This window comes from Excalfactoria chinensis, chromosome 1 (assembly GCF_039878825.1).
Source record: "Excalfactoria chinensis isolate bCotChi1 chromosome 1, bCotChi1.hap2, whole genome shotgun sequence".
Taxonomy (NCBI): domain Eukaryota; kingdom Metazoa; phylum Chordata; class Aves; order Galliformes; family Phasianidae; genus Excalfactoria; species Excalfactoria chinensis.
Window position 1 is genome coordinate 137458063 of NC_092825.1, and position 27507 is coordinate 137485569.

Here is a 27507-nt window from a genome sequence, read left to right on the forward strand (position 1 = left end):
ACACTATCAACTGCAAGGAGTGAGAGTCAGCATTATTATAATGAGTAACAGTAACTCACCTTCACTTCAGATGGGTTGACAAAAATGAAACCTGGACCATTAGTACCAAAGTCATAAAATCATTAAGGTTGGAAGAGATCACTAAGATCATTTAGTCCAACCATCAGCTCACAAGTCCCCACCATGTCCCTCAGTGCCACATCCACACAGTTCTTGAATAGCTCCAGGAACACTGACTCTACCACCTACCTGGGCAGCCTGTGCCAGCACCTCACCCCTCTTTCTGTCAGGACAGAAGTTGGGACATTTGTGAATAAAGCAACACAATAACATCTAAAAATCAACAAATCAAGAGGACAGAAGCTCTCTGGAAATGGGGATGTGCAAGCAGCCAGCTCAGTCCTCCTTCTTTTTAAGGAGGGGTCTACAAGGTGTGGGATTCTGGGCTGAGAAAGGTCAGATCAAATACACGGTTTGCACACTGAGGCACTTTTTGTTACTGAAAAGAGAGAAGTTCTTGACCTTCTGTGTTTGTCCTTGTTTTGCCTAAACTGGACCTCTGTAGCTAAAGAAAAGCAGCAGGGTCCATCCCTAACTGCTAAGAACAGGACATGTAAATAGCTCAACCTGCAAAAACGGGAAAGGGAATGAGGAAATAACTTGCATTGAGCTGCAGAACAATCTGTCAGCAACACCCACCCTTGACAAAGCACACCCTGTGAGATAAGAGGAACTCTCAGCAGGGCGTAGCACAATAATGAAAGAGAGAGATTTCCTCAATGCCATGCCAGAGACAGCTTGAAAAAATATCAAAGTCATGAACACTGATATGGAAGCAGCGAGTTAAAGTAAGAAGCATGAACTCCTAGCTCAGACACAGTCAGACAGCCCCCTAAGTGTGATATATGAGATAACCCATCCTTGATATATACATTCTGCAGCAGTTGCCTAACTTAGCGTGGTGCTGCAGTCTCACTGAACTTAAATAAAGAACAAAGTGCTACAAATTAATCACACCAAAGACTATGTATCAATTATTCATCCTGCCTCAAGCTTCCACAGGCATTTCTGGCATTGCGTTTATTTATTTATTTGTTTACTTATTGCTTCACCCCAGCAAACAGCTACAATATGTAGGGAAGTTATTTGAAAACAGGTGTGCATCTTTGGACTATACGTGTCTGACTGCTACGCATAGGAAGACATCCCTCCTATGCATCCATCCCATGTGCCTCTGTCTGTATTTCTAGGTCCTGCAGACACACTGCTCCTCTCTTGGGGACAAACATGTTGAACCAAGAGAATAACAGGGGCATTAGCATCACAGTTTGGCAGTCTGGGCTCTCTGCTGGGCACGGGAAGGAAGTACTTGGCACAGGAAGGGAGGGTGAATGACTGGATGAATGAATGGTGTGGGTTCTGTAGCAGAAAAACTGTCATGCTGCAGAGCTCCTAGAGGATAGCAGCAATGTGGGGGCATCATGTCAAACTGAAGTTGAAGGAAAAGGGAAGTTATTCCCAAGGGAAAAAACTGAGGATTATCAAGAAGACAGGGATACGGTGATCATGTCTCCTTTTCTCTGTCCCTATGGGAGTATGACAACAGTATTCACTTGATGCATGAAGAAAAACTGATGAAATCCGTGGGTGAAGGGACAGAGAGCCCCAAAGCAGGTAGGATTCTAACCACCCCACTTCAAGGGGTCAGATGTGCAGAGGACACCATCTCTGATGCCTCTCAGCAGTGTTACATGGAGTAGATGAGCAGAGCTGACTTGTGTACACACACTGGGGATGCATGGGATTTCTGAGTCTGATTCCACTGGCTCTGGCCATACTGTCCAAGATGCAGAAATGTGGGATAGAGTCTGGAGAACCTCATGTTCTACCTCACAAGGCTGATGGGAGGAAAGAGAGAATAGGTTGTAGAAGCTCAGGAGTACAGTGGGATGCCCTAAAGCCACCAATCTAATAGAATCATAGAATTGCTCAGGTTGGAAAAGAACTTCAAGATCATCAAGTTCAACAGCAACCTAACCATGCTACCCTAACTCTAACAATCCTCCTCTAAATCGTCTCTGAACACTACATCCAAATGGTTTTTAAACACATCCAGGGATGGTGACTCAACCACCTTCCAATAAGAAAGAAATACGAAGGGTGATAGGATTATAATGCTTAGATACTTCAACAACAACAACAAAAACATTGCTAAACAGGCTTTTTCTTATAGCTTCAATAGGCATGAAGAAGGTGGGAGTCTGGAAGCAGAATCCAGAGAGAGTAATGTGAATATCTAAGCACATAATTTTAGCTGTGGGCACAATTCACCTTCAGAACAAATAGCTTCCATGAGATACAGTAATGAAAGTCACATGGTAAAAAGTGGTTTCAGCTCTTTTTGATAACAAAAAAACAACATCAGTTCATATCAGTTGTTTCTCAGGGACACGGTGACGGCCACACTGGCATTGCTGAAATGCATCACCCGCTGCCTCAAGTAATCACACCTAATATTTGGTCTCCATAACCATTCAGCAAGTGTCAATGAATGTCAATGGGTGCCATTTTTTTCCATGTGGAGGAGTTCAGTGACACCCCTTTGCTTCATCTGCGCTTCCATGTCAGATGTCATTCTGTCAGACTGACCTTCTGCTGCCATCTATCACACAGCAACAACATGGAGTGGAATATTGGTGGCAAGGTTCAACCTCTACTGCTGTACCACCAACATCCACCTCTGGTGCTATGGGCTAACATAATAAAATAGGAGGCATGACTTTCAAAGCAGCCCTTGTATAAAGGTAAGGAAATGAGATTGTTATGTATTAATTTAAATTGCACTGTTTGCAAATTAATTTGAGGCCCGATTCACCATTACATCATGCCTGTACATAATTGCCTGTGTTACCAAGTTCACATCTCTTATCACGATGAGAAAGTAAATAATAGATTCAAACCGTCAGTGATGCCAGAACTGAAATTAAGCTCAGCATTGGAAAACATTCCTTTCAGCCTCTACCATTTTCCTCTAAAGATAATAACTCTCCCTCCTGCCTGCAAATATTTGATTCAAAACAAATCTGGTACAAAAAAGTTTGTTTTCTTCATGGAGGAAAAAAGAAAAAAGGAAGCAAGAAAAAAAGAAGAGAAACTTGAAACTAGAACATTGATTGCTGCTTTTAAACAAGATGTCTGTCCACAATAGAGCACAGCTATCCCAGGAAACAAAACAATTGGAAAGGAAGGGGGGAGAGATCGATCATTATGTTTAAACACTGTTTCTGCAGGAAATCTCAGCAGTATAGTAGTCTCTGTTAGCACCACACCAGAAAGCAAAGTCATCCCATGAAATCTTTTACTGCCTCCTCCCACATAATTACCTCAGCACTTCTGGGCAAGCCCAGGATCCTTGCAGGTCAATGTGCAAGGGAAGTAAAACACTTGTCCCAGAGCACCCAAAAAGGTGCCTGTGCCCTTCCTCTCTCACAGAAGAGAGCGACAGATGTGAGAGAGGGATAGAGAAGAGTGAGGTAGATATGGAACTGAAGGACACGGTTGGTGGGCATGGTGGTGATGAGCTGATGATTGGACTGGATGACCTTAGAGGTCTTTTCAATCTCTAATGAGTCTATGATTCTTTGACTTCCTTCCAAGTTCCTCCCCACAGGAGGGTCCCACTGTTCCCAGTGTAGGAGGCAAAGGCACCCTTCTGGAAAGGCCAGGGCCTGGTCCTGCCCTCAGCATCCATCCATCCATCCATCCATCCATCCATCCATCCATCCATCCATCCATCCATCCATCCATCCATCCATCCATCCATCCATCCATCTGCAGAGCAGCTCCCCCCAGCTCACAGCTTGCTCCTTCTCCATAACACCCCACATCTCCCACTTCCCTTGTGCTGTGACCAGGTGAGCCAGTGCTCCTTCACTTGGACTCTGTTGTAGTACTGTTTCTCTCTGTCCAGACTGCTTCTCTCCAGGAGGCTGGAAGCAGCCGAAAAATACCGCCTCAGCTAAACCAGACAGGTTACAGGCAGTCCTGACTCATGTTGTGATGGACGCTGGGCCAGTCCCTCCATCCTGTGCAAGAGGCAGAGGCCAAGCAGGGAGCAGCTGGCACAGGGATGTGGCAGCCAGTCTGCATGCAGGTGTGGGCTGGTGTTGCCCGCACTGCCTTCACTTGGCATAGAGCTGCAAACAGGGATAGAGCCTTCCCACGTCCTGACTTCAGCTGGGGGATTTGCTGCAGCCTCCCAAATCACCCCGGTGCACCAGGAGCAGGATATTTAAGGATTCAGCTGTGAGAAGGGGAGGAGAACATGCTGAGGACTTACAGGTAACATGTCTATTTTGCTTTAACAGTGTGAATGCAGAGAGAGGGCAGAATGGGGAGAGATGAGCAAAGGGTTACAGGGCGATGAAGGCATCGAACAAATTAACAACAAATTTATCTTCTCTGTAATGCATCCCCTGCTCAGGTTAAATCCACATGTTCCTCCATGGAGACACCTCACAGAAATTTACAGACTAAGGAAAGTTGAACTTATATCTTCATACTTAAATATATCATTTGTGGTTCTTAGAACTGAGCCAGAGGAAGAGTCAGACGCTGTGAGCCAAATCCTGTTTAATTTATTCAGCAACACATCTGTGTGAAATATAGTCCAATTACGGGCATTAGGTTACTTTGCCACGGCTGCAGACATTTGGCTTTTATTTCCAGCAGGCTCTAATTAAATTATCACAATGCAGGAGCAGATATGTTTCCTTTATACGTGACTGCAATTAAAGTCATGCAATGACAACATTTTTCGAAGTGACTCCGATCAATTGGTTACAGTAAAGAACACCATGTAATGGAGCAGTGGCTCCACTGCTAAGACAGAGAGTTTCTATTTCAATAACCTAGTTCCCTTTTATTTTGAGTTCTGCTTTTGGATAATTTATTTAAAGTTCATTATGTGTCTACAGCATATATCACTTGCCCTCAGCTCAGGCTGCAGAAGTCCCATTACGGCCAATTACTTAGTGTGATAAAATCTGCCACAGCACAAACTGTTGCTTAATTAGATTTAAGTTTTGTCTACATTCTATTTGTAATTCTGACTATGAAATAATAAGGCCAACAGCAAAGACTTGCTGTCTGCTCTCTCTAGTCACTGACAGACTGTTACACTGGGTGTAATCTTAGGGCAGGTCAGAAGGGAGACCCCTAGATTCAGTGCTCTTCTTGCAGTGCTTGTCCCCACACCAGGCATCCCTAACCGGCCCGGAGCCCAAACCCTGCCCTGTCAGATACCTAACCCATAATGTAGGGGACCGTTGGGAGAGTGTGTTTGTCCTCATGGACTGCAGCAGCTGAATGCTGCTCCTGCCACCACACTTTCTGATGGTTGTAGGTATTTGCCCTGCAGCCCCTATAGGTTTGCTCTATGGATTTGCTGCAGAAACACCCTGATAGGCAGGAAAAAATGCTACTGAAAAAATGACAGTCCTAAAAAACCTATGAAGAAAGTGCAGGAAGCAGCACCCAGCCATGCCCTTCAGCCTGGTTAACGGGTGCATGCTGTAAACACCATGCTGTGAGCAGGGCTGTGCTCCCAGTGTGGACAGCATGCTGCTGTGGAACAGGGCCTTTGCAGTTTGGCTGGTTAAACATTAGCCATTTAATGGAATCACAGAATCATAGAATTACTCAGGTTGGAAAAGACCTCAAAGATCGTCAAGTCCAACCGCAGCCTAACCATAGTACCCTAACTTTAACAACCCTCTGCTAAATCATACCTCTGAGCACCACATCCAAATGGCTCTTAAACACATCCAGGGACGGTGACTCAACCACCTCCCTGGGGAGCCTATTCCAGTGTTTAACTACCCTTTCTGTAAAGAAGTGTTTCCTAACGTCTAATGTCCAACCTAAACTTACCTTGGTGCAACTTGAGACCATTTCCCCTGTCACCAGATAGAAGAGACCTGTTCCACTCTGACTGTAAGCACCTTTCCGATAGTGGAAGAGAGCAATAATGTTTCCCTTCAGCCTCCTTTTCCCCAGACTAAACATCCCCAGCTCCCTCAGCCTTTCCTCATAGGGTTGATTTTCCAAGCCCTTCACAGGCCTCGTTGAAGGGTGGCTTTAGGTTGGTTTGGGTACGACAGAGTAGCTGCAATTCTTCTGACCAGCCATCTTTCCATATCATGTTCTTTTTGCCCTCATCCATGTGCATCTTTCTATATGGCATGAAATAGAGCTTCACAGACAGCGTTGGCTTTTCTCTGGTGGTCTTGTCCTTCTCACACATACAACTGTATGTTCCACGCGAATTTGAATTAAAATCCTGGAACCAGTCTCTGTGAGATCCCTAAAGTGACTGAGGGTGGGAGCCACATAAAGAAAATCTGAGGTGGAACAAGAAATGGAATTGATGATTCAGTAGGATTTTCTTTAGCAGACCCAGACCACAGTAATTTGAGGATGGACATCACCCTGCAAGAGGAGGCCTACCTCAGGCAATAATTACATTTGAGATGTGCACAACTATTTTTTCCCATCAAAACAGCTATAAAAGAAAACCAGCATCCACAAAACTGCTTTTACAGGGTGAGACCTCGAAGGTTATTTCCTATGAGCTTCAGTAGCCCCATGTTTCCTACTGGAGATTCTATATACTGCAGATCCTATATACTTTGCTCAGATTTAGCAGAGGGTTGTTAGAATTTGGGTAGCATGGTTAAGTTGGGGTTGGACTCAATGATCTGGAAGGTCTTTTCCAACCAGAGCAATTCTATGATTCTATGACCATCTTTAAGTCCATTGAATCTTGGTCAAGTCCCGGAATATATCTTGAGAATGGCTGCTTTGCAAACTTGGCTGCATTTATTCAATTGTTTCAGAGAACTCTAAAGGATACTGTCTAAAAGAAAATCACCATTTAATTTTTTTTAAGGAATAGACATTTACATAACAGCTAATGGAAAATCTGGGAAGAGCCTGTTTCATTGCAATATTAATCTTGTTAATGAACAAACGAAATTAAATATTTGTGTATCAGTTTTCTTTTTTTCTTTTTCTTTTCTTTTCTTTTATTTTCTTTTTCTTCTCTTTTTTTTTTTTTTTTCAAGAAGCAGGAATAAAAATGCTACTGCACTCCAGTGTTAAAAGGAATATGCAAACATTTCAACATCTGCTCTGTTTTCCAGTTAATTATCAATGAAGCGAATAGCTTTTATGTAGCAGCAACATTCTGGACGTTCCTCTCTGTGCCTTTGGTCAGTGGCACAGCACAACCAGTCTGTCTTTCAGCTGCATTTGAACCCTGACGAGAGCAGACGATGACCTTTATGCACTGGGGGACACACATCACCCATCGTGGTGCTGGGAGTTCCTTACATTCTGCTCATGGAAACCCTTCCTTGAAAATACATATGTGGGAATACGATTTTTACTGTATCTGTATAAATATGAACAAAAGGCCTATAGATCAGGATTAATTCTCACTAAAGCAGCAAGGTCTTTTCTTATTTAATAGAGGCACTTTGACAGTGGGAACTTGAAATAAGACCTGGATATTCATTGTTTTTAACAGGCTAGTACATGGTCTTTTCTTCCAGAGAACACTAAGTATTTCTCTCTTCTTTAAGCATTAAGAAAGAAACATGAACACAACAAGTGGTGATTTAGCCAACCCCATGACCTGGCAAGATATCGGAGATGATTTTCCCAACTGCACTGATATAGAAGTCAGTCTGAAGACTTTGTACCTCCCTGTTATGTACAGCCTCATCTTTCTGGTGGGCTTCCCAGGAAACATCATTGCAATCTGTGTTTACAGCTTCAAGATGAGGCCTTGGAAGAGCAGCACCATCATCATGCTGAACCTGGCACTTACAGACCTGCTCTACCTCACCAGCCTTCCATTCCTGATACATTACTATGCTAGTGGGGAGCACTGGATCTTCGGGGGATTCTTGTGCAAGTTCATTCGTTTTGGCTTCTACTTCAACTTGTACAGCAGCATCCTCTTCCTCACTTGCTTCAGTGCCTTCCGCTACATGGTGATTGTCCACCCTATGAAGTTTTTCCACATCCAAAGGAAGCGGTGGACAGCAGTGGCTTGTGCGGCCATTTGGGTGATCTCCTTGGCAGCTGTCAGTCCCATCAACTTCTTGATCTCCTCAAAAGAGGAGCAAAACAGATCCTTATGCCTTGACTTCGCCAGCTCTGAAAACCTGGATGCGATCAGGTGGTATAACTGGCTGCTCACAGGCTTGGCCTTCTTCTTGCCCCTGGTGACAGTAACTCTGTGCTATGCACTCATTATTCATGCCTTGGCCAGTGGGCCCCAGACTCAGGCTAGCCACAAACAGAAGGCTCGCAGACTTACCATCGTCCTCTTGGCGGTCTTCTATGTGTGCTTCCTCCCCTTCCACCTTTTTCGGGTAGCTTGGGTTGAACTGCAGTTTTGTCCTGTCAGCTGTCATGTTGAGAAGCAGATTCACACCATCTATATCATTTCTCGGCCTCTGGCTGCACTCAACACCTGTGGTAACCTTCTTCTGTACGTTGTGATGGGAGATAACTTCCAGCAGGCCATCCTCTCACTTTCATGGTGCAAGTGGAGCAAATGAATCCAGCCACCTGGGAGCAGTAATTATGTGAACAAGTCAGAAATCACCTTAAGTATATAGAAGAGTCCCTTGAAGGAAATTTCAGCAAACCTGGAATTGCTTTCTTGCCACGTAGGCAATTGTATGGATATGGCAGTGAGAACTGCTGCTGCATTCTTGCTCTCTCTGTAGTAGAGCGCTTGTCTATAAAGACATCTCAGGAGCAGGCTTATACGTGCCTCTCTTAGCAACCAATAAAATAAAATAAAATAATAATAAAAAATAAAATAAAATAAAATAAAATAAAATAAAATAAAATAAAATAAAATAAAATAAAATAAAATAAAATAAAATAAAATAAAATAAAGGAATGAGGAGAAAAAATTGCAACCCTCCTTGAAGGCAGAATTTTAACTTACCCGATCGGACTGTTCCCAAAGATATCTGGGAAATGCTGGATTCTCTTCAGTCGTGGAGGCTGGATGAAGAAGAACAGGGAGCTGGGTTTGGACAAGAGAACAACTTCCACCGAGTTCAGTGCTGCCACTGGTGTAGTGTTTTGTTAATTACAGCTGTAGTGAGATGTAGAAGATTGTCATGGTTGCTGAAATCTCTCCGGGTTTACTGGGTATGTACAATCCCATATTAATCTGATTTGCTACTGCAACACATTAGCAAGCCTGTATGTGGAAGAAAAGAAGCACACGTCATAAAGCTTGACCCCTGAAAGAATTTTTACTCTGAGGTAATTCTTTTAATTATAAATTAAAGAAACTGTCTAGATGAATCCAGTAGCTACTGTACCCTTGCTGGTTACAGAGCTATGTTCAGAACAGACATAGTTGTGATTTTCTGCTGAAGTAGAGGGAGTTATGCAGTGGGGATTTGACCGATATGTCCTGGGTTTGGGGATAGTTGGTGTTTTCATTAACAAATTGGATGATGAAATGAAGTCTGGTTATTGTATTTGCAAATGACACGAAGTTGAGAGGACAAAATTACACTGATAAATTGCAACTGTGTTCTGAAAAACCACAGGGTGCTATTAGGCAGTGACAGGTGCAAAGTACTGAGTTTAAGTAGAAATAATGAACTGTACAAACACAAAAGGAAAAATAAAAGCCAGAGAAGAGGTGATGAGTGAAGTGCTGTAAGAGTATTCTCAAGGGAACGACCAAAGGGGAAAGGAACTGGACATGAAAACAAGTGGTCCAAAAGTACCTCAAAGGGGGACATCAGGGTGGGCTTTCTCTTGTGGAGGTAACGATGCACTGGAAAGGACAAGAGAAGTCCATGCCACTATGTGTCTCCAGGAGCAGATATCAAGTCATTTGACAAGAGGGACACAAGGCCACCTGATCTCTGGAGATCCATTTTGGACACTCAGCTCTATTATTAAATGTGCACTGCTGGTAAGATCAGTGCCAGTGAAAGAAGCAGTGCCCAGGGACATCCCTGGGGCTGGAGGCTTTCCCAACACCCTGCCACAGCACTGTGACACCTGGGGCATATGGAGGGCCAGCAGCAGACACCTGTTTCTTGACAATGGCTGGTACCCACTATGGATTAGCACCACTCCAAAGATATTTGGGAAATGCAAGATTCCCATGTTTTGGGCTTTATGGTTGATTACAGAACAGACGGTGCTATGCAAGCACTGTATGTATGACATTACAATGTTTTTACATGCCTTGTGTTGCCACTAGATGGTGATCATTCATGCTCAAGCTGCCTGGTTTCACGTACACACGTTTGATTCATGTCCAGAACAAATATGCAAGATGATTCACGTGAGAGAAGTCTTTTCTGACATCATAAATTCATTACATCTTAACTTTCTAACATGGAAAATAAAAGCACAAGCACACAGTACATACTCTCTTCCTCTTCTGTCGAAGCACAAAATGTCTCCTAATGTTTACACTGGATCCTCTCAGTGGGTTGAAAATACCCTTTTTTCCTCTCTCAGAGCAAGGACCATCATTACATTTTTAATCCTTGTTCTCAGAAGCTCTTCTTTCTCAAGCCCAAGCTGAGCTTATCACACATGAACAGAAGTACAGCCACACGTACAACATAAAACGAAGGGACTAAAGGTAAAAAAGTGTGTAATGGAAGTGTTCAAGGCTTTCCATCTCTGACAGCAGAAAGAGTGACAATCTCACAGTTTCAGTGACTTGAAAAGGGGCTGCCTTTCCACCTCCTCCTCTTTTTTCCCCTTAACTTAGACATAGTTTGGTTGCCTTCTTTCTGTCTCACCTACTTTCCTACTGTTTCTCTTCACTCAGTTTGGGCTGAACTACCTGCTTTCAAAGTGCTGAATCACAGAATCTCCTGCATCAGAAGGGACCCACAATGATTGTGGTGTCCAGCTCTGACTTCATATTCAAACCTTATATCTGAGATCAGTGTCCAAATGCTCCATGAACTTCAGCATCTCAGCGCCATGACCACTGCCCTGGGCAGCTTGTTCCATGCTCAGTACTCTCTAGTGAAGAGTTTTCCTGATATCCAACCTGAATCTCTCCTGTAAGGCAGTCATTTTTTCTGTTAGTGTGGCTAAATCTGAAGGACAAAAGCTCAGCCCTACTGCAGGCATTTTTAAAGAGTTTAGGGTCTACTCAGGTGCCCTGTGGGACCAGGAGATCATTATCTCATGTGACTCATTCCTTCTGCTTGCTGTGAAGGGTGAGATTTGATAGCTTCTATTTTTAGCAGCTGTAAACTTACTGCTGAAATAAGGACAAGTGTTTCAATTGCAGTAAACAGGAGACATTATCCAAGCTCTGCATACAGTGTGACAACAAAGCTACGTGAACTACTATGATATTGAAAGCTGATTCACAAAGTAGTTATGTTCCACTAACCAGGTTTCTGTTAGAAGTTTGTCTGCAAAGACAGCCGTGTCAACTTCAGTGCATGCCAACCATCTGCTCTCTGCCTGGGACTGCATAGATTCCAAAAAGGAAACTTTGCAAGGTAACCGGGGTTCAGACCTCTTAGAGAGATGTCAGTTCTGATGACAGTAATGAAGAGATTGTGGAATTGCCTACTGCTTTCGAACCTTACTCTTCACAGTGACTTACATAGTGTCAGAGACTGCAGCAGAATAGCATAGAATCAAAAAACTTTTTGAGTTGGAAGGGACCCTTAAAGGTAATCTGCTTCAACCACCCTGCAATGAAATCAGGTTGCTCAGAGCCCCATCTAGCCTGACCTTGAATGTCCCTAGGGATGGGGCTTTCACTATTTCTCTGGGAAACCTGTTCCAGTGCCTCATCACCTTTACTGAAAAAATATTCTTCCTTTTGTCCAGTCTAAATCTCTCCTCTTTCGTTGAAACAGTTTCCCCTTCTTCTATCATAACAGACTCTGCTGGAGAGTTTTTTTCTTATAGCCACTGCTTTCAGGTCTTCCTGGACCCTTCTCTTCTCCAGGCTGAACAGCCCCAGTTTTTTCAGCATATACTTGTAGAAGACATGTTCCATCCCTTGGATCATTTTTGTGACCCTTCTCTGGATGTGGCTCCAACAGGTTTATGTCTCTCCTGTTCTGAGGACTCCATATCTAGATGCAGTACTCCAAGTGAGGCCTGACCAGCACAGAGCAGAGGGGAAGGATCACCTCTTTCATCTTGCTGACCATGCTGCTTTTGATGCAGCCAGGGATATCGTTGGCTTTCTGGGCTGTGAGGGCACATCGCTGGCTCATGTTCAGTTTACCATCCCTCAGTGCCCTCAAGTCCTTTTTGACAGGGCTGTGCTCTATCCTTATGTCACCTAACTTGTTCTGATAGCAGGAGTTCCCATGACCCAGGTGCAAGACCTTGCACTTGGATTTGTTGACCCTCATGAAGTTCTCTTAGGTCCACCATTCAAGCCTTTTTAGGTCTCTCTGAACAGCATCCCATCCCTCAGGTGTGTTGACCACACCCCACAGCTTTGTGTCATCTAAGATCTTGCTAAGGGTGCACCCAACCCCACTGTCGATGTCACCGATGAAGACGTTAAAGAGCGACTGTTTGAGTACTGACCCCCAAGGGAAATCACTGATCATGTTCTGCACAAGAAAAACAACAAGAAAATATCTTGTAAAATCTGTCCTTGTCCTAATCTAGATGCCTTTCAAACAATTCCAGTGCTCAGTTTGACCGAATGCCTAGAAATAGTTAAACTGCGTGTATAGTGAAAATGAATACCTTGCTTAACATCTAGTAGAGTGAAAGCTTGGCAGTGGTTGACTATTGAAAGTTCTGTGTTGGATCCTAATCTGAGACAAAGTCACAGTTTCATTCAGGTGTAACTGTGTGTGCAGTTGGGCTGCTGTGACATTAGCCATACAATTTAACTCCTCAGCAGAGATCCACCATGTGAAGGAAGGGCAGTACCAGCCTCACCATGGAGTCATTTAGACATCAGACAGATACTGTCATTTTGCTGGGAGGATAAACTTGAGATGGTTGCTGCTCCCCTCTGTCACTATTCTGCCATCTGCAAATGCAGGCTGAATGATCTTAAGCTCTAAAACAACAAACGAGCAATGAATACACTGCTATTCAACTGCTTCAAGCCCAGAAATGTATTCACCTTTCCCTGCCAGAACAAAAGGAGAAGAGATTAAAAAAAACCCCTTATTTTGTTCCTTTACAGTTCCCATATGTTTTGTGAAAGTAGAGGCATTAGTGGTGTCAGATGATGCCACTTTAACATAAAAGCCACAAATTATGTCCAGGGGGAAAGAAGCGTGCCCTGAAGAAGGTGTATTTCAAGGCTTGTTTTCAGGCTCATAACTGATGTGTCTTGCAGCCTTGGTGCCTGGGATGCCTGAGTGCTGCAGTGGAGCACAGAGACAGTGAGATGATTCTAACACAGGAGAGAAAATACATTCCTCCTTTGAGTCAGAGCTGTACTTTGGGACCCAGAGGGAGAAGTCAGTAAACACTGAGCTGAGTCTCTTTCCAAAACAAAACTTAAAACTCAAACACTGACTTCTCAAAACCACACAGAGGGAACATGGTTTTTCTGGGTTGCTGCAGGGAAGTACAATGCAGAGTGTGTTTGACTCATCACCTCTAGAATCCTGAAAGACATTTGATCTAAAGGGTATTTTATCTCTTAAGATCTCTCCTCAATTCCTTTGCTCTCCGCAGTGGATGATATCACTGATATCTAAACCAAGAGAGAGGTGGTTGCCTGGAAGCTACAGTCACAGTGACACCCTGCTCTTGTAAGGAAAACAGAGCTCTGGGGTGTTTTTCTATACTTCTGCTTTTTCTGTGATCAAATTCTGTCATGGATTTACTTTAAGTTTGTAGAATAGCAATGGAATATAAGGTGAAGAAGAACAAAATGCAGTGCTAGGAGCACACAGCCAATGCTGTACTGAATCCTGATGAAACAAGGTAGAAAGCTCCCAGAGAAACGTGTTTCTTCATATCTTTTCATTAAGCATAGTTGTGTTTCCAGCATGCTCCTTTGTCAGCAAGGAGCATTAAGAATGGATTTACTTCAGCCCTGAATGATCCCAGAGGGGCTGTTTTCAACTGAATGAACCAGGATTGTCCGATTGTTTATGAGCTCAGAAGGAACGAAGAAGAGCTGGCAGAAAAAAGAGATGCAAACATACTGTGGGGCAACTTAAAGCAATATGTCCCTTTGAAATTTCCTATTTCCTCTCACTTCATAAGGCTTCTTAGCAACAGGAAGTTATCTGATCAGACAAGGCAGCAGCCCTTGCCTACAGAGGTGTTCTCACCTTTACCTTTCTGTGGGTAAACTGCACAGTGATTCTTGCATATCACTCCTGCTTAACAGGTGATGGAACTGAGGCACAGTGCAGATAAACGACTTGCCTCTGTCACAATACAAATGAGCAGCAGGAAAAGATCACTTCCCAGCCCCGAGCTTTTCAGAGTGCATTAAAGGCTTAAGGCAAGGCTTTCAAAGGAGTCTTAATTGCTCTGCACCGGTAGGTCAGCAATGAAGGCCAAGTTAGAGCAGAGCTCAGCCCAAATACGCTCCCAGCACTGCACTCTGCACCTACGTGGCTGACATCGATGGAAATCCTCTGTACCATCACAAAATCCTAGAAGACATTTCCCCCGTTCTTTCCCCTAAAATACAGACTTGAAGGAACAGGAATGGGGGATCGTATTGTGCTTGGAAGCACCACGAAGAGCAGTTGCTGCAGCAGTTCTTGGCTCTGCAGGAGCTACGAGTAATTGCTGTTCCCTGCAAGTGCTATAATTCGAATTCCCAGTAGAGGGCAGACAAAACACTTCTAGAAAAGGGTTTTCCTTGGTAAAAGCTTAAGTGTGTGGGATAACTGTGTAATTTGGAACAGGTCTGCGCTGGATAAGCAGCGGAGCACAGGCAGAGGTACAAAATGATGTTTGTATCAACTGCAAGAGCAAGGTGGGAGCGTTGGTTCGATTTCTTCCAGAGAAGCACAATCTGGTTTATACTTTTAAACTAGAGTGGCTACGTGGTAAATAATGTAAATTAGCATAAACCAAGTGCCTCTCGTCTTCTGCCTATGGTTGTTGTCTCACGAGCAGTGATGGGGCCGTGTAAGTACAGCAAGCAGTGAGAAAGGTAAAACAGAAAGTTAGCTTATCTTCTTTGGGCAACAACTTCAGCCCCTCCTGACTGCCACAACCAATGGTGGGTTTTTCTCTCCCCTGTGGTGTTGACCACTCTGTAGCTGCAGGCAGTAACAGCTTGTGCTTCCTTCTCACCCATTTTTCCACATCTGAAATGCAGGCAGGTTTCTTTGTACCTTATTAAACGAGAGAGAAGTGTGGCTGTAGGCATCAGAACATCTTTCTTTTCCTTCTTTCTCCCCATGGAAAGAGCAGACACCTCTCCAGGTGAGCCTGCCTGAGGTGACGGAGCTGGGAACAGATCTCTCTCATCACCTGTTCTGCTTCTCTGAAGCAGGCTTCCACACTGATTAACTATAACCCAGACTAGGAAAAGTAGATTTAATCAGAGTTTATTTTCTGCTTCCTTCCTGGTGCAGAACCAGGACCAGAGCTCTGGGGGAAAGGCAGCAGGAAAATGCCTCCTGCCCAGAAGGCTCTAAGGCTGGGACAGTGTTCACCACCAGACTTATTCCTCTGTTTCCCATCCTTAGAGTTGGAATTTGCTGAACTCAGGAAGACAGGCGCAGCAATGTTCCCTACTGCAAGAACTGTGGGTTTTGAAAGGTACATGGCCTGTCTATTCTGGAAGGGTCACACCTGCAGGCACAGCCATATGGGTGGCAGTGAATCTCCCTCTGTCTCCCTCCAGTCAAACGAGCTGATGAAATTGGTGGAGATGCGACACTACAGGCAATAGTCTCCACAGTTATCACATCAAAGGCTAGAGAGGAGGTGTGCCTGGAAATGAATTACATCGGTGGCCCTAATGAGGCAGAGAGGAGCCCTTTGGGCAGCAGCGTGTGTTTTTACCACACTGAGGCACGTGAATACCTTGCAAAGAGATTTTCACAGCACATTATTGGGAGAGAAGGAAGCATTAATCCTGAAATGCAGTCCTGACAAATGAGGTTAAATTACATATTCTCTATCTGGCTTGTACTGTAATGTGTGAATGTAGCACTGCTGGATACCAGCATTGGCTGGGGAGAGGTATGTGGAATTCAGCAGAGGGCTGTATTCAATGTCTACCACACTCTTCCAAGGGATCAGATTTCTCTACCCAGAGGTTATCAGTGCCTCTACCAAGTTTCCTTGCCCTGTTAAGTGTGAGAACTACTTCAAGTGATGTGGTTCTCATGCAAAAATCTTCACTGTTCCAAAGAAAAACTTATCTTGTACTAAAGAAAGACTGTTCTACACAAGTCTGTGGCAGTGGGTGGAAACCAGCAAACCTCTCCTGCAGGGAGTCAACAAGGTGACTCTGGCAAGGATCAGATGGATCTCAGCACTTGTTCTCTCCCACCATGAAGTTCCCTCAGGGGAGCATTTGATGTTAAGTTTTGTACAAATTTTCCTTGTATTGCCTTAACTAAGGATTACTAATATAGAGAGACAGCCTTTATTCTGCACAGTCCTATGAATTCTTTTTTGAGGCCTCCTGGAGAAATTCAAGGCTGTTCCATGGATTCCACTTGGCTCAAGCTGTAAAGTAGGCCCTACTTGTTGCTGGTGTTCTGTGGTGCATGAGAAGTGTCATCTCAGGAGCACAAGTTCTTACTCTAAACCTTTTTGCTCCTAGGCAGATGATGGAAGTTTTTGTACTCTTCTTCTTGAGCTAGAGACACTGGAGGGTGAACAGCCACACTAAGCAGTGTGAATCAAGTCTTTGAAGAAAGGATTAACTATATGACTACTGAACCCCTCTTCCTGTCATGTGTAGAGCCCTCTCTGGTTGACAGTTTATTGTCCCCTACCCTGGCATGCAGAGGCAATGTGATATTTCACTGCCAGTCACAAAGAGACCAGCAATTTACTATCCAGGAGACTTCAGCTCAGTGCAGCCACTGCCATGGTTGCAGTGAGGATTATCTCCACACACCAACCATTGAGGATGAGAATTAGGAAAAATTGCCTGACCCGAGATAAGAGAGAGTCATTTGCTCTCAGAATGAAGGCTGACTTCCCTGTATTGGTTTATCTGGGAAGAATTCATATATGCTGATTACAGCTAATCGAAAAATTTCCCGCAGGGTACTTTTCCCCCAGAAAATGCTGAGTTGGGAGAATCAAAATGCTTCACGTGAATGTCTTCAATCTATCAAAAATGCTGGCAGAAAGCAGGTAGAAGCATCCAGGATTCTCAGCTACCCAGCCAGAGAAGCAGACCCAGATGGGGAATGGGATGGAGCACAACAGTAGGATGGAGAGGGCTGCTGGCCTCAGAAGCTGCTTGGCCTGACATCATCCAGCTCCCATACTGGGATGGAACATGTTTCTCTCTGGGTGGGGGCCACAAGAGGACAAAACATGATATGTTGCTGCTTCTCTCAGATTTTTCATAAAAGCCTGTGCTGCTGGAGCTGTGTTTGAGATGCTGCTCCAGAAATAAATAACACTGTTGGGAGTTTCTGGGAGACAAGTCCAAGACCCAGCTCCAGGATGTTTAGCGTCACAAAATTCTCCATCCAAGTCCAGATTATGCAGTGAGCTCACCCTTACTATATTCAGTAGTAATTTGGGCAATGGAGTAGAAAGCGTACCCTTTAAGCATGCAGATGACAAGATGACTGTCGGCATGCTTGAGGATAGCATTCGATTCAAAGCAATTTACAGAAATTGGAGAAATGGTCTGAAAACACAAGATGCAATTCAGTGAGGACAAGTGCAAAATTTATGCTTATATGAATATAACCAAAACTGCAAAAAGCGGGTCTGCCTGCTTAGGCAGCATTACTGCAGTAAAGAATCAAAGGTCTTCGCAGATCACAAGCTGGATATCAGACAAATAAGCTGTGAAAAGGGCAAACAGCAGAATGGGATGTGGAAATGAGAGTGCAGACTGCAGGCATCGGACTCCTGAGGCACTTGCTTCTACCACACCTCCTGCAATGCCAGCGGGCAAAACCTCTTGGAATCAGGACACAGGATTTCAGGAGAGACAGACAACTTGCTGCCTGCACCCAAGGCAATCCTACAGAAAGGAGGATTCCACACTTGGCTTGTTGCACTGACTGCCATGAAAGCCAGTGTGTTAGAGGTCTAGATGCCTTACTGGTGCAATTTAATTTGGCTTCAAAGCTAGTGCAAGACACCAGTTTGCACTTCCTTAGAAATCATGTGCAAAATCTGATGCAAAAATTCAGTTAGTCATTCCCTCTTCAGGTTCTTTAGCATGCCAATATGTAGCAGGAGAGTGGTATGCTGCAAAAAGGCAGTGTAGTGGCTAGAACACCTGACCTGACCCCAAAGAGCATGTATGTGAAAGGTATGATATTTCTGACATCCTTGAGCGAGTTGTACCATCTCATTTTATTGCCAACAATCAAACAGTGCCTTTTGGAAAGAAGGAAAACAAATAAATAAAAAGATAAGTTTGGGAGCACAGAGCTTTTTCCATTTAATAGAATCATGTGAATCATAGAATGGTTTGGGCTGGAAGGGACCTTTAAGATCATCTGGTTCCAACCCCCTGATATAGGCAGGGCCCCTCTAGACCAGGTGTCACACAGTCTCATCCAGACTGGCCTTGAAGGCCTCCGGGGGTTGGGGGGGGGGTGGGTGGGGGGGGGCATTCACAGCCTCACAGGGCAACCTGTTCCAGTGTCTCACCACCCTCATAATTGTATTATAATCATTTTACTTCTCTTGAGGAGTTGAATCTTCTATTATATGGTATTGGTGCTGTGGCCAAATATCAGATCCCGCAGATCTGAAAGAGGGTGTGGAAGAACTGACTAAAGCTCAGCAGTAGCTCCAAAGCTCTGGACAAAAGCTGGTGTGGAAAAACAAAGCAACAGAAAGCTTTTGCAGTGAAGAACACCTCTCTTTCATGTATTTGATGCAGAAGAGCACATAGGAGAGGTGCTCCAGCCCTCTGATCATCTTAGTGGCCCTCCTCTGGCCTCACTCCAAGAGCTCCACGTCCTTCCTGTACTGGAGGCCCCAGACCTGGACGCAATACTGCAGATGGGGCCTCACAAGAGCTGAGTAGAGGGGGACAATCACCTCCCTCTCCCTGCTGGCCACCCCTCTTTTAATGTAGCCCAGATCACAGTTGGCCTCTGGGCAGCAGCCGCACACTGCTGGCTCATGTCCAGCCTCTCATCCACCAGGACCCCCAAATCCCTCTCTGCAGGGCTGCTCATGAGGAAATCTTCCCCCAGTTTGTATAAATACCTGGGACTATCCCAGCCCAAGTGCAGCCTTAAATAGTAGTGTTTGGTGTGGGAAGGAGGCAGCATGAGGATGGTGGTAGTAGGGCTGCTGAGACTTACGCAGTTAGACAGCAATGTAGTGTTCTCTGCACAGCTGGGGACTCCTGTCTACTGAGGGAATAGCACCAAGATAACATCAAGACTCATTTCTGCATATACTGAATTCACGTGTAGGTGGCTGCCTCGCAATCATCTGAAGACAAACTTTGTTACAGTGGCTTGAGGCAAAGGTTAGACCTTCCTTCATCTGCCATAGTTCTCTGCAGAAAAAAATGTAGCAGCAGTGGCAACACAACAGAGTATATCTTCAATGACTACAAGCTTGCTTGTACACTGGAGGCCACATTACCAGCACCTTTCGATGAATCATCTACTGACTCAAGGATGTCCATTTTATCCCACAGGAGTTTAGAGCCTGCTTCATCTCTAAATTAAAAACCAGGACAACAACCAGCAAATTGGTCCTCTCTGTTTTCGGATCATCTGAGTTTGGTCATTTTCAGGAAATGCTCCATTACCTAAAACAATTACAACCATTGTCACATCTCCGATGAGTTTAGTTTGGCTTTTAGTGTCTGGTGGGAAAACTACCCAGCACAGCTGCTACATTTAAGACTGCTTCTTAGCTGGGTGCTCCTGAAATATTTTTTATTCACCACTTTATGGATCTGCCCAAGCTGTACCAAGGTATCTGAGCACATACTGGCTTTAAGCAGGTAAATTGTTCCATTGCCTTTCTTCTGCCCACTGCCCATGGAGCAGCTCACCTTCTGAAAGTTCAGTGCTTTGGTATATTTTTTACCTTATTCTATGCACTGTAGCCCGCGAGCACTGATTCATTTCAAGGACTAATATTAGCCATAAAATAGCACCTCAGATCCATGCAGACTATTTTTGGAACTGTATTGAACTACTTCTGCTCAGCTGATGTGGTAGCACTGCTTATATTCCAGATTATACATGCAATTTTCTGAGGGTAAAATATTCCTTTCCAGAAGTTTTCATTAACAGTCTCCATTACCTACGTAATTGGATGGCAGCATTTAGCAGTGATTAATTGAAACTTAACATGCGTTTGGGGATTAAAAAATGCTGCCCTTACCAGTCTGTCCCAGAGGAGAAATGTAAAGGGAAAAGCAAGAGCTGGCTTTCCTGTGTGATGAAGATGCATGGTACCATTCTCAACAGAACAGAGCATTTCTCGACAGTGTTCTGATAACAACTATAATTAGGTATTCAATCACATACAGGGTAAGACCAGACAAACAAATGCATGCCTGCTAAAGGAAATCGCCCATGGAAAGATTATATGTTTGCCGAACTAAAAGTAAAACATATAATGGAAGCTCTTAATGCTCTGCAGCCTAGCACTTGCCCAACAAACTGCCTATTTTCCTATACAGTCATCAGTCAGAGCTATCCTTGTGATCCCCACTGTGATTCACCATGCATGTTTATGTCTTGAGGTCTGACCCTAAGCCTAGTACCACTGACAGAAGTCTTTCACTTACACTCATCAATTTTAGATCAGATTTCATGATGTGAGAGTGGCCTCTGAGCCTGAGGGACAGCTTGTTGACCCTCACATCTACAAGTCATAATAACAGTCAAACTTGGCAGTGATGCTGAGAGACCACAAAAATCCCTGTATGATCTCCTCTGCCCCTGTGCCTGCAGAAGTTAATGGCCAACCCACGTGGAGGAAAGGGACGTTGTTTGCAATTAGCCAAAAGTGATTTAACGTGATGCAGAAAAATAAAGGCATTGGAATCTATTCTATACTTCTGTATTCTAGACTACAATTTTCTGTAGCAGACTGCGTGCTCCAAATACATGAACCCATGCTCTGTGTGTCCTCTTCTCTCTGCCTTCATTGAAGGAAAAACAAAATATGAAAAGGCAATCCTCCTTGTGTCATGTTCTCTGTGATAGCTGACCCAGCCAGTATAAGGTTTTAAGAGGAAATATTTAATTAGAAATCCTACTGCCAAGTCATTCCAGTTTCCTTTCTATGCAATAATCAACAGCAATACTTATCTATACACATGAGCTCTGCAGGATTTTGTAGTGGTTGTTTCAGGGAAGATGCTTATAGCTTCCTCTTTGCTCTTATCTGGTCTTCTTAATTCCCATAAACAGTCATCAAATTAGGGAAAAACTGTAGATCATATGACAAAACTAGCTGCCACATGGTCTCACTGCCATGTCTCTGCATGAGCTGGTTTTCTGCTGCCCTCTCTTTGCCCCAGCCAGTCCCTACTGTTGGAGCCCATGCACAAACAGAAGGAGCCACGGCCACTCACCAGCACACCAGAAATAAGAACAAAATGGTTTGCTTTCAGCTGGCTCAATTAGCTGACATATCTCATTACTGTAGAAACACTAGAACCACTGACACCATGTGGTTTAAGAAGAGAGGAGGGAGGTGGTGTTGCCAATGTTTCTGCAGCAGCCTGCAATTAGAGTGATTGAAGCCAACTGTGAAACCAGAAGGTGTTCTGGTTTCTCTCTACTGCTTGTAGAGGGGAGCTGGACAAGCATAGCCTGAAAGCACAAAAAGGACCTAGTTTCTAGGTAAGGATTGGACTAGTCTACCTATGGGCCAACTTAAAAGATATATGGAGATGAGTTGGGGGAAGTACTGGTGGAGAGATGATGTCTCAGCCTGAAGAGCTGCAAGTCACACTGGAGAAACATCTTTCCTTCATAGTTATCCTGCATGACACCATACAAGCAATTTAAATCAGCTGTTCAGAAGAGGCACATGTTAGTTTGTCTGTAGTTTCCCAGGTGTCTGATACAAGGCTCTGGACCAATGACTGTCTGCAAATTAAAGCAGTATTTCCAAAGGCTCATGTGCAAAGACGAGCTGATTGAACTCTGGTGAATGGTCAAGCAAGGTCTGAGGCAGATAGGAGCCAGAATGTTCTCTTTAAGCCAAAGATGAGAAAATATTTGGGTAGAGTGTGGAGTACTGCTTGGTCTTCATGCAGAGCTGATCTGAATGGCCATTTATTATCCCCTTCTTGAAAAAGGTCTGAAAATAGAGGTTTACTTCTCTTCTGCCCAAGTCAGATAGTTGGATGTGACACCAGTTCCACAGTCCTCTGGATCCCTGTCAGTGATGGCCATGGTGCTGGGAAAGCCTGTTTTTGCTTCCTGTAAGGCACCACCACCACCAAGGTGGGATAAATACCAGCCCCTGATGCACAGGAGAGTAATGGATTAAGTAGCAGATACATTAAATGATCCCTAACTATAATTAGCTCCCTCTGTGCTTCTAACACTACAGCCTCATACAAATGATTTCTAATGACACATGCAGTGACTGGGAACAGGATAATAGCTATTTAAACAGTTGCTGATCCCTGAGCTGGTACACAACAACGTATTTTACATTGATTGAGAAACTCCGGATATTTTTTAAAAGCACTGTAGCCATTGACCTAGAGAAATGCTTTGTTCAGATAAGAACAGAGATGATGCCCTTCCCCTAGTGGTAGCAGATTGTTAGACACTTTCAATCTTAACTGTGCTTATTACCACTCTTCTCCCTACAGCATGATTAGCAAAACAAGCAATGTTCTCCCAGCTCATGCCTATGGTGTAGGCATCCAAGCAGGATTATGATGGTCTTCCTAAAAATATTCTTATCTAAGTGGTTCTCTGCAACTATACTAACATACCTACTGTTCAGAACTTGAACCTTGCTCTCTGCTCTCCTGATACTAACGCATAGACCTCATCGCTGATTAGGACCTATAAAATGTACCAAGGCCACGAGGCTGCTGGTCATGCGGGGCAGCTGGGACCTGTATGCATGGACCAGGCTGCAAGATCAGGGATCGAAGCCAGCAGTTTCAAAGTGCTAGGTACTATGATTTGGGGTTTTTCTAATAATCTCTTTTGATCCTGTTCCTCAAGCTAAGAATGATAATGAGGTTTTTATTCAAGAACAGTCTTTTGGTTCAAGGAGCATGGAAAATTGCAGCTTTTGGGAATCATGAAGCCTGAAAGCAAAGGCTCAAAAGAAAGCAAGTTTGCAACTTCAGCTATCTTGTTAATAACTAGCTGGTGCTAATTGCATATAATCTAGTCACCAAAAATAAGCAGAAAGTACCACAGTCCTTGAAAAGCACATCACTTCCAAAGAAAACTTCATTTATTACGTGAGCTGCAAATCTGACTTTGTTAGACATTTGCTTTTAATGAAGAAACAATGTCATAATACATTTCACCTGACCTTGAAAAGGTAACACACCTTATTCTGTTTGGTGACTGGGTTTCACTTCACAGGAAATGGAGAATAAATTTAATTTTCTCTTTTATAAACACACACATACTAATTTAAATGTGATCTGCTGCTATTTGAATACTACAGGGCTATCTCAGCACAAAGAACTGCCGCCAGTAAACCACGATATGCCCTCAGAAGGCAGAACATTATGAGTGACAGGGGGCGGAAGATAGCTCCTACAACTGCTCAGGTCTGAGAGCTTATACCTAAGCCAGTGACTGATGCTATACTATAACCTGAACTGACTGTGCCATACTTAAAACTGCTTCACTGTAAGGAAGACGAAAATACATTTCATCGTAGTGTTCTTTGTTCGCAGCAATAAAAGCTAGAAGCAGAATTGCAGCTTTTCAGGTAAGCAGTATTTCTCCATTTTTAGTTAGGAGGGTTCAAGATTGCAGTGAAGTACAGATCAGGAGTACAAGGAAACTAAACTGAGGGTAAATCAAGTATTCTAGGAAATTTCACCTAGCTTTATTTAAAATGTACCTTATTGTTAAAGACATACATTTGCGTGACAGTGGTATCACCAAGCAGCAAGAGAGAGAAAAGTTTTATATTGACCTTTTGTCTGAAGGGTTAATCTGCATTTATTTAAAACAAGCTTCGTAGTCTTTACCAAATTCATCTGGCAGCAAAGCTGATATACCCTGAGCTAACCTAGAGAGGTAGGGAGTGCCCCACTGAAACACTCACGGTCAGGCTGGATGAGGCTCTGAGCACCCTGATCAAGCTGTATGTGCCCATGTTCATTGAAGATCCCCAGAGGCATGCCTCTTGTTTCACTTGACACGTTTAAAGGTTAAATGTTCATGTCTGAACTAGTCTCCTTGGGCTGCCTTTGTCATCAGCGGAGAAAAATAGGTGTGTCAAAAGAGTTGATCATTTATCTTTGAAACTTCTCTTATGGGAAGACATTATGCCCTGGAGGAAACTAGATCTCTCCCCTGATGGCAAAGAGGGACTTAGGATGACTGGCTGCAGTTTAGACATCTAACGTTTCTATGTCTGAAGTTAGATGAGGTTAATTTCATCCTTGGTTACCATTCTCTCAGGTTAAAACAGTATCAAGAAAGGTTATATCTTGAATTCACCGTGAAGAGATCCAAACTGTCCATGGCAGATGAGAAACCATTTCAGAGACAAGTCTATCTAGTTCCAATTTGCACTAAATGGGAAGCAAGATCAAAGCCTTTAACAGTATCTGTGCTTTCCACCTTTCTTCTGCTCTTTGAGAAACAGTCTTCAGTCATTTAAATCAGTTTTGTGCCTCAATCAAATATATATATATATATATATATATATAATTATTATTTTTTTTCTTCTCGAAAAGCATTTCTACCAGTTTCATACTCTGATGACTCGAGGGGAATATGACCATACTCAGGGAACAAGCCATGCCTGTCAGGTCACAGGAGCATTGGATCTTGAGATCTGTATCTGCGCTGAGCATTTTCTGGCTTCCATGAAAGCAGAATGCTATCTCGGATTTCATGGCTACAGTCTACTGATGAGTTCAAATTAATGAACATAAGATGTAGATATAGTTTTGCTTTCTGAAAGGCTAAGACTAATGCACAGTTTTGCAAAACCTAAGCATGAACTTTCTCTAGTTTCCTCTAAATGTGTTTGCTGTCCTTGTAGGTTTGCACATAAGCAGCAACTGTCATCTTTAATGTAGGAGGTTAAATAAAGCAAAGGTAAAATTAATCATTATCAAAATTCAACAGAAAGTGGGTGGAAGGGTGAAATCAAACTTAGGAGTGGAGGGGATCTAGTCAGGTCTGGGTATGTTAACAAAACCTTTTTCTTCCCCTTTACTAAACCCTATCATAAAGAAGTTTGCTGCAATGACAAGAGATGTAATTGAATGCATTTATCCTAACAGTAAGTTAAAAATAAACATTTGATTTTTGTAAAGCTTAAAGAAGATTTCTGCAAACATGGCATCTGGACACACAGACAACGTTACTGCTCTGTCAGACCCTTCGACAAGTTGCAAGGATGAAAATTTCTTACAGGTGAAATCCTACCTCTCTGCCTTTTACGGCCTAATCTTCCTGGTGTGCTTCCCTGGGAACATTGTGACTATTTTTGTTTACTTTGTCAAGATGAGGCCCTGGAAAGGTAGCACTATCATTATGTTAAACCTGGCTGTCACTGACCTACTGTATGTAGCTACACTTCCTTTCTTTATACACTACTCTTCTAATGGAAATAACTGGATTTTTGGAAACTTCATGTGCAAGTTTATTCACTTTGGCTTCTATTTCAACATGTACAGTGGTATTATCTTCCTTAGCTGCTTCAGCATCTTCCGCTTCCTTGTAGTTGTCCACCCAGTTAGATGCCTTTTTATTCAAAAGAAGAGATGGGCAGTGGTGACTTGCACAGCAATTTGGTTGATTTCCCTGGCAGTGATCAGCCCTTTGGGCACCTTGATCTCCATAAGGCATACACAGAACAGGACAATCTGCCCAGACCTATCTTCTGCAGAGGACCTTGACAGTACTCTATGGTATAACTGGCTGCTGACGATATTTGCCTTCTTTTTGCCCCTGGTGACAGTAACTCTGTGCTATGCACTCATTATTCATGCCTTGGCCACAGGGCCCCACACGCAGGCTTGCTACAAACAGAAGGCCCGCAGGCTTGCCATCGTCCTCTTGGTGGTCTTCTATGTGTGCTTCCTCCCCTTCCATGTCTTTCAGGTGATTCGGATTGAGCTTCGTGTGCGAGTGGCTAGCTGCAATCTCAAGAACACAATCCTTTTTATATTCATTCTAACTAAACCTTTAGCAGCATTAAACACATTTGGAAACTTGTTGCTCTACGTAGTGGCAGGAGATAGCTTCCAGCATGCCATCTTCTCACTCTTCAAGTTTTGGACACACAAGAACTTGAAATAGAAAAGACTGATGACATAAAAGAGCTATGCAGAGAGAGTCCAAACCTGCCCATAACCAGGCAGGCAGAACTTCTCCTCAGTCAGAGTACTCAGACTCACACTGCCAATGCCAGAGGAGAATTTATCTGTTCTGTGTTTTGGAATTACACATCATCATAGCAAACAAACAACTCCCTCCCCCCCTCCCCCTTTCCTCCTCCCCCTTAAAAATGACAACAAAATAGTGAAATAAAATACTGAAAAAAAAAGTTAATTTCTCAGAATTTTTTCTGCATTTATCTCCTGAATCCTTAATGTCTCTTTTGGAGAAGAGCTAATCATTTTCAACAAAAAAGTAGTTGCTTGTTAGTGGCAGATTCAGATTCAGGATGGGAGCAATTTCATTTAATTTTAGTAACTTAGAAGTAAAGTACCCAATCTAAGTTAGGTACCTCGATTTGACTTCTTTTCTAATTAAAGAAGAGGGATGAGATGCTCCAGAGGACAATTCATCACACCTACTTTAGACCTGCAGGAGTGTTCATCTCACCTCTCTTGAGACCTTGACAGAGTAGATCTTTATATTTAAGCTAATCACCTTGGCCTCCTGTTATAAATTTCTACTATAGTGGAGAGAAATAAGCGGTTTTTAGAGTGTGATTCACCTAATTATTCTTGATGCCTGCATTTAGACAAGATGAATCATGACCTAGAAGTGCCTGTTTCTCGCCATTGACCATAAAAGGTAAATAGATCAGGCACAGACCTGAATGTAGGTCCTTTACTTTTATACTGGTCCAGTACAGAGTGGGATGGATTGCTCTCAAGAGGTGGTTAAGAAGGAGCTTATACAACAA

General features: G+C 43.5%; 2 protein-coding genes across 2 annotated transcripts; both read left to right on the plus strand.

Annotated features, from left to right (window-relative positions):
* Positions 1–7658: 7658 nt before the first annotated feature.
* Positions 7659–8630, plus strand: LOC140265517 (2-oxoglutarate receptor 1-like). The gene has a single exon (XM_072361520.1). It carries the CDS (start codon positions 7659–7661, stop codon positions 8628–8630), a length of 972 nt encoding a protein of 323 aa, XP_072217621.1.
* A 17076-nt stretch (positions 8631–25706) lies between these two features.
* On the plus strand, positions 25707–26672 carry LOC140247140 (2-oxoglutarate receptor 1-like). Its single transcript, XM_072326521.1, has one exon. The coding sequence runs from the start codon at positions 25707–25709 to the stop codon at positions 26670–26672; it is 966 nt and encodes a 321-aa protein (XP_072182622.1).
* The last annotated feature ends 835 nt before the right edge of the window (positions 26673–27507 follow it).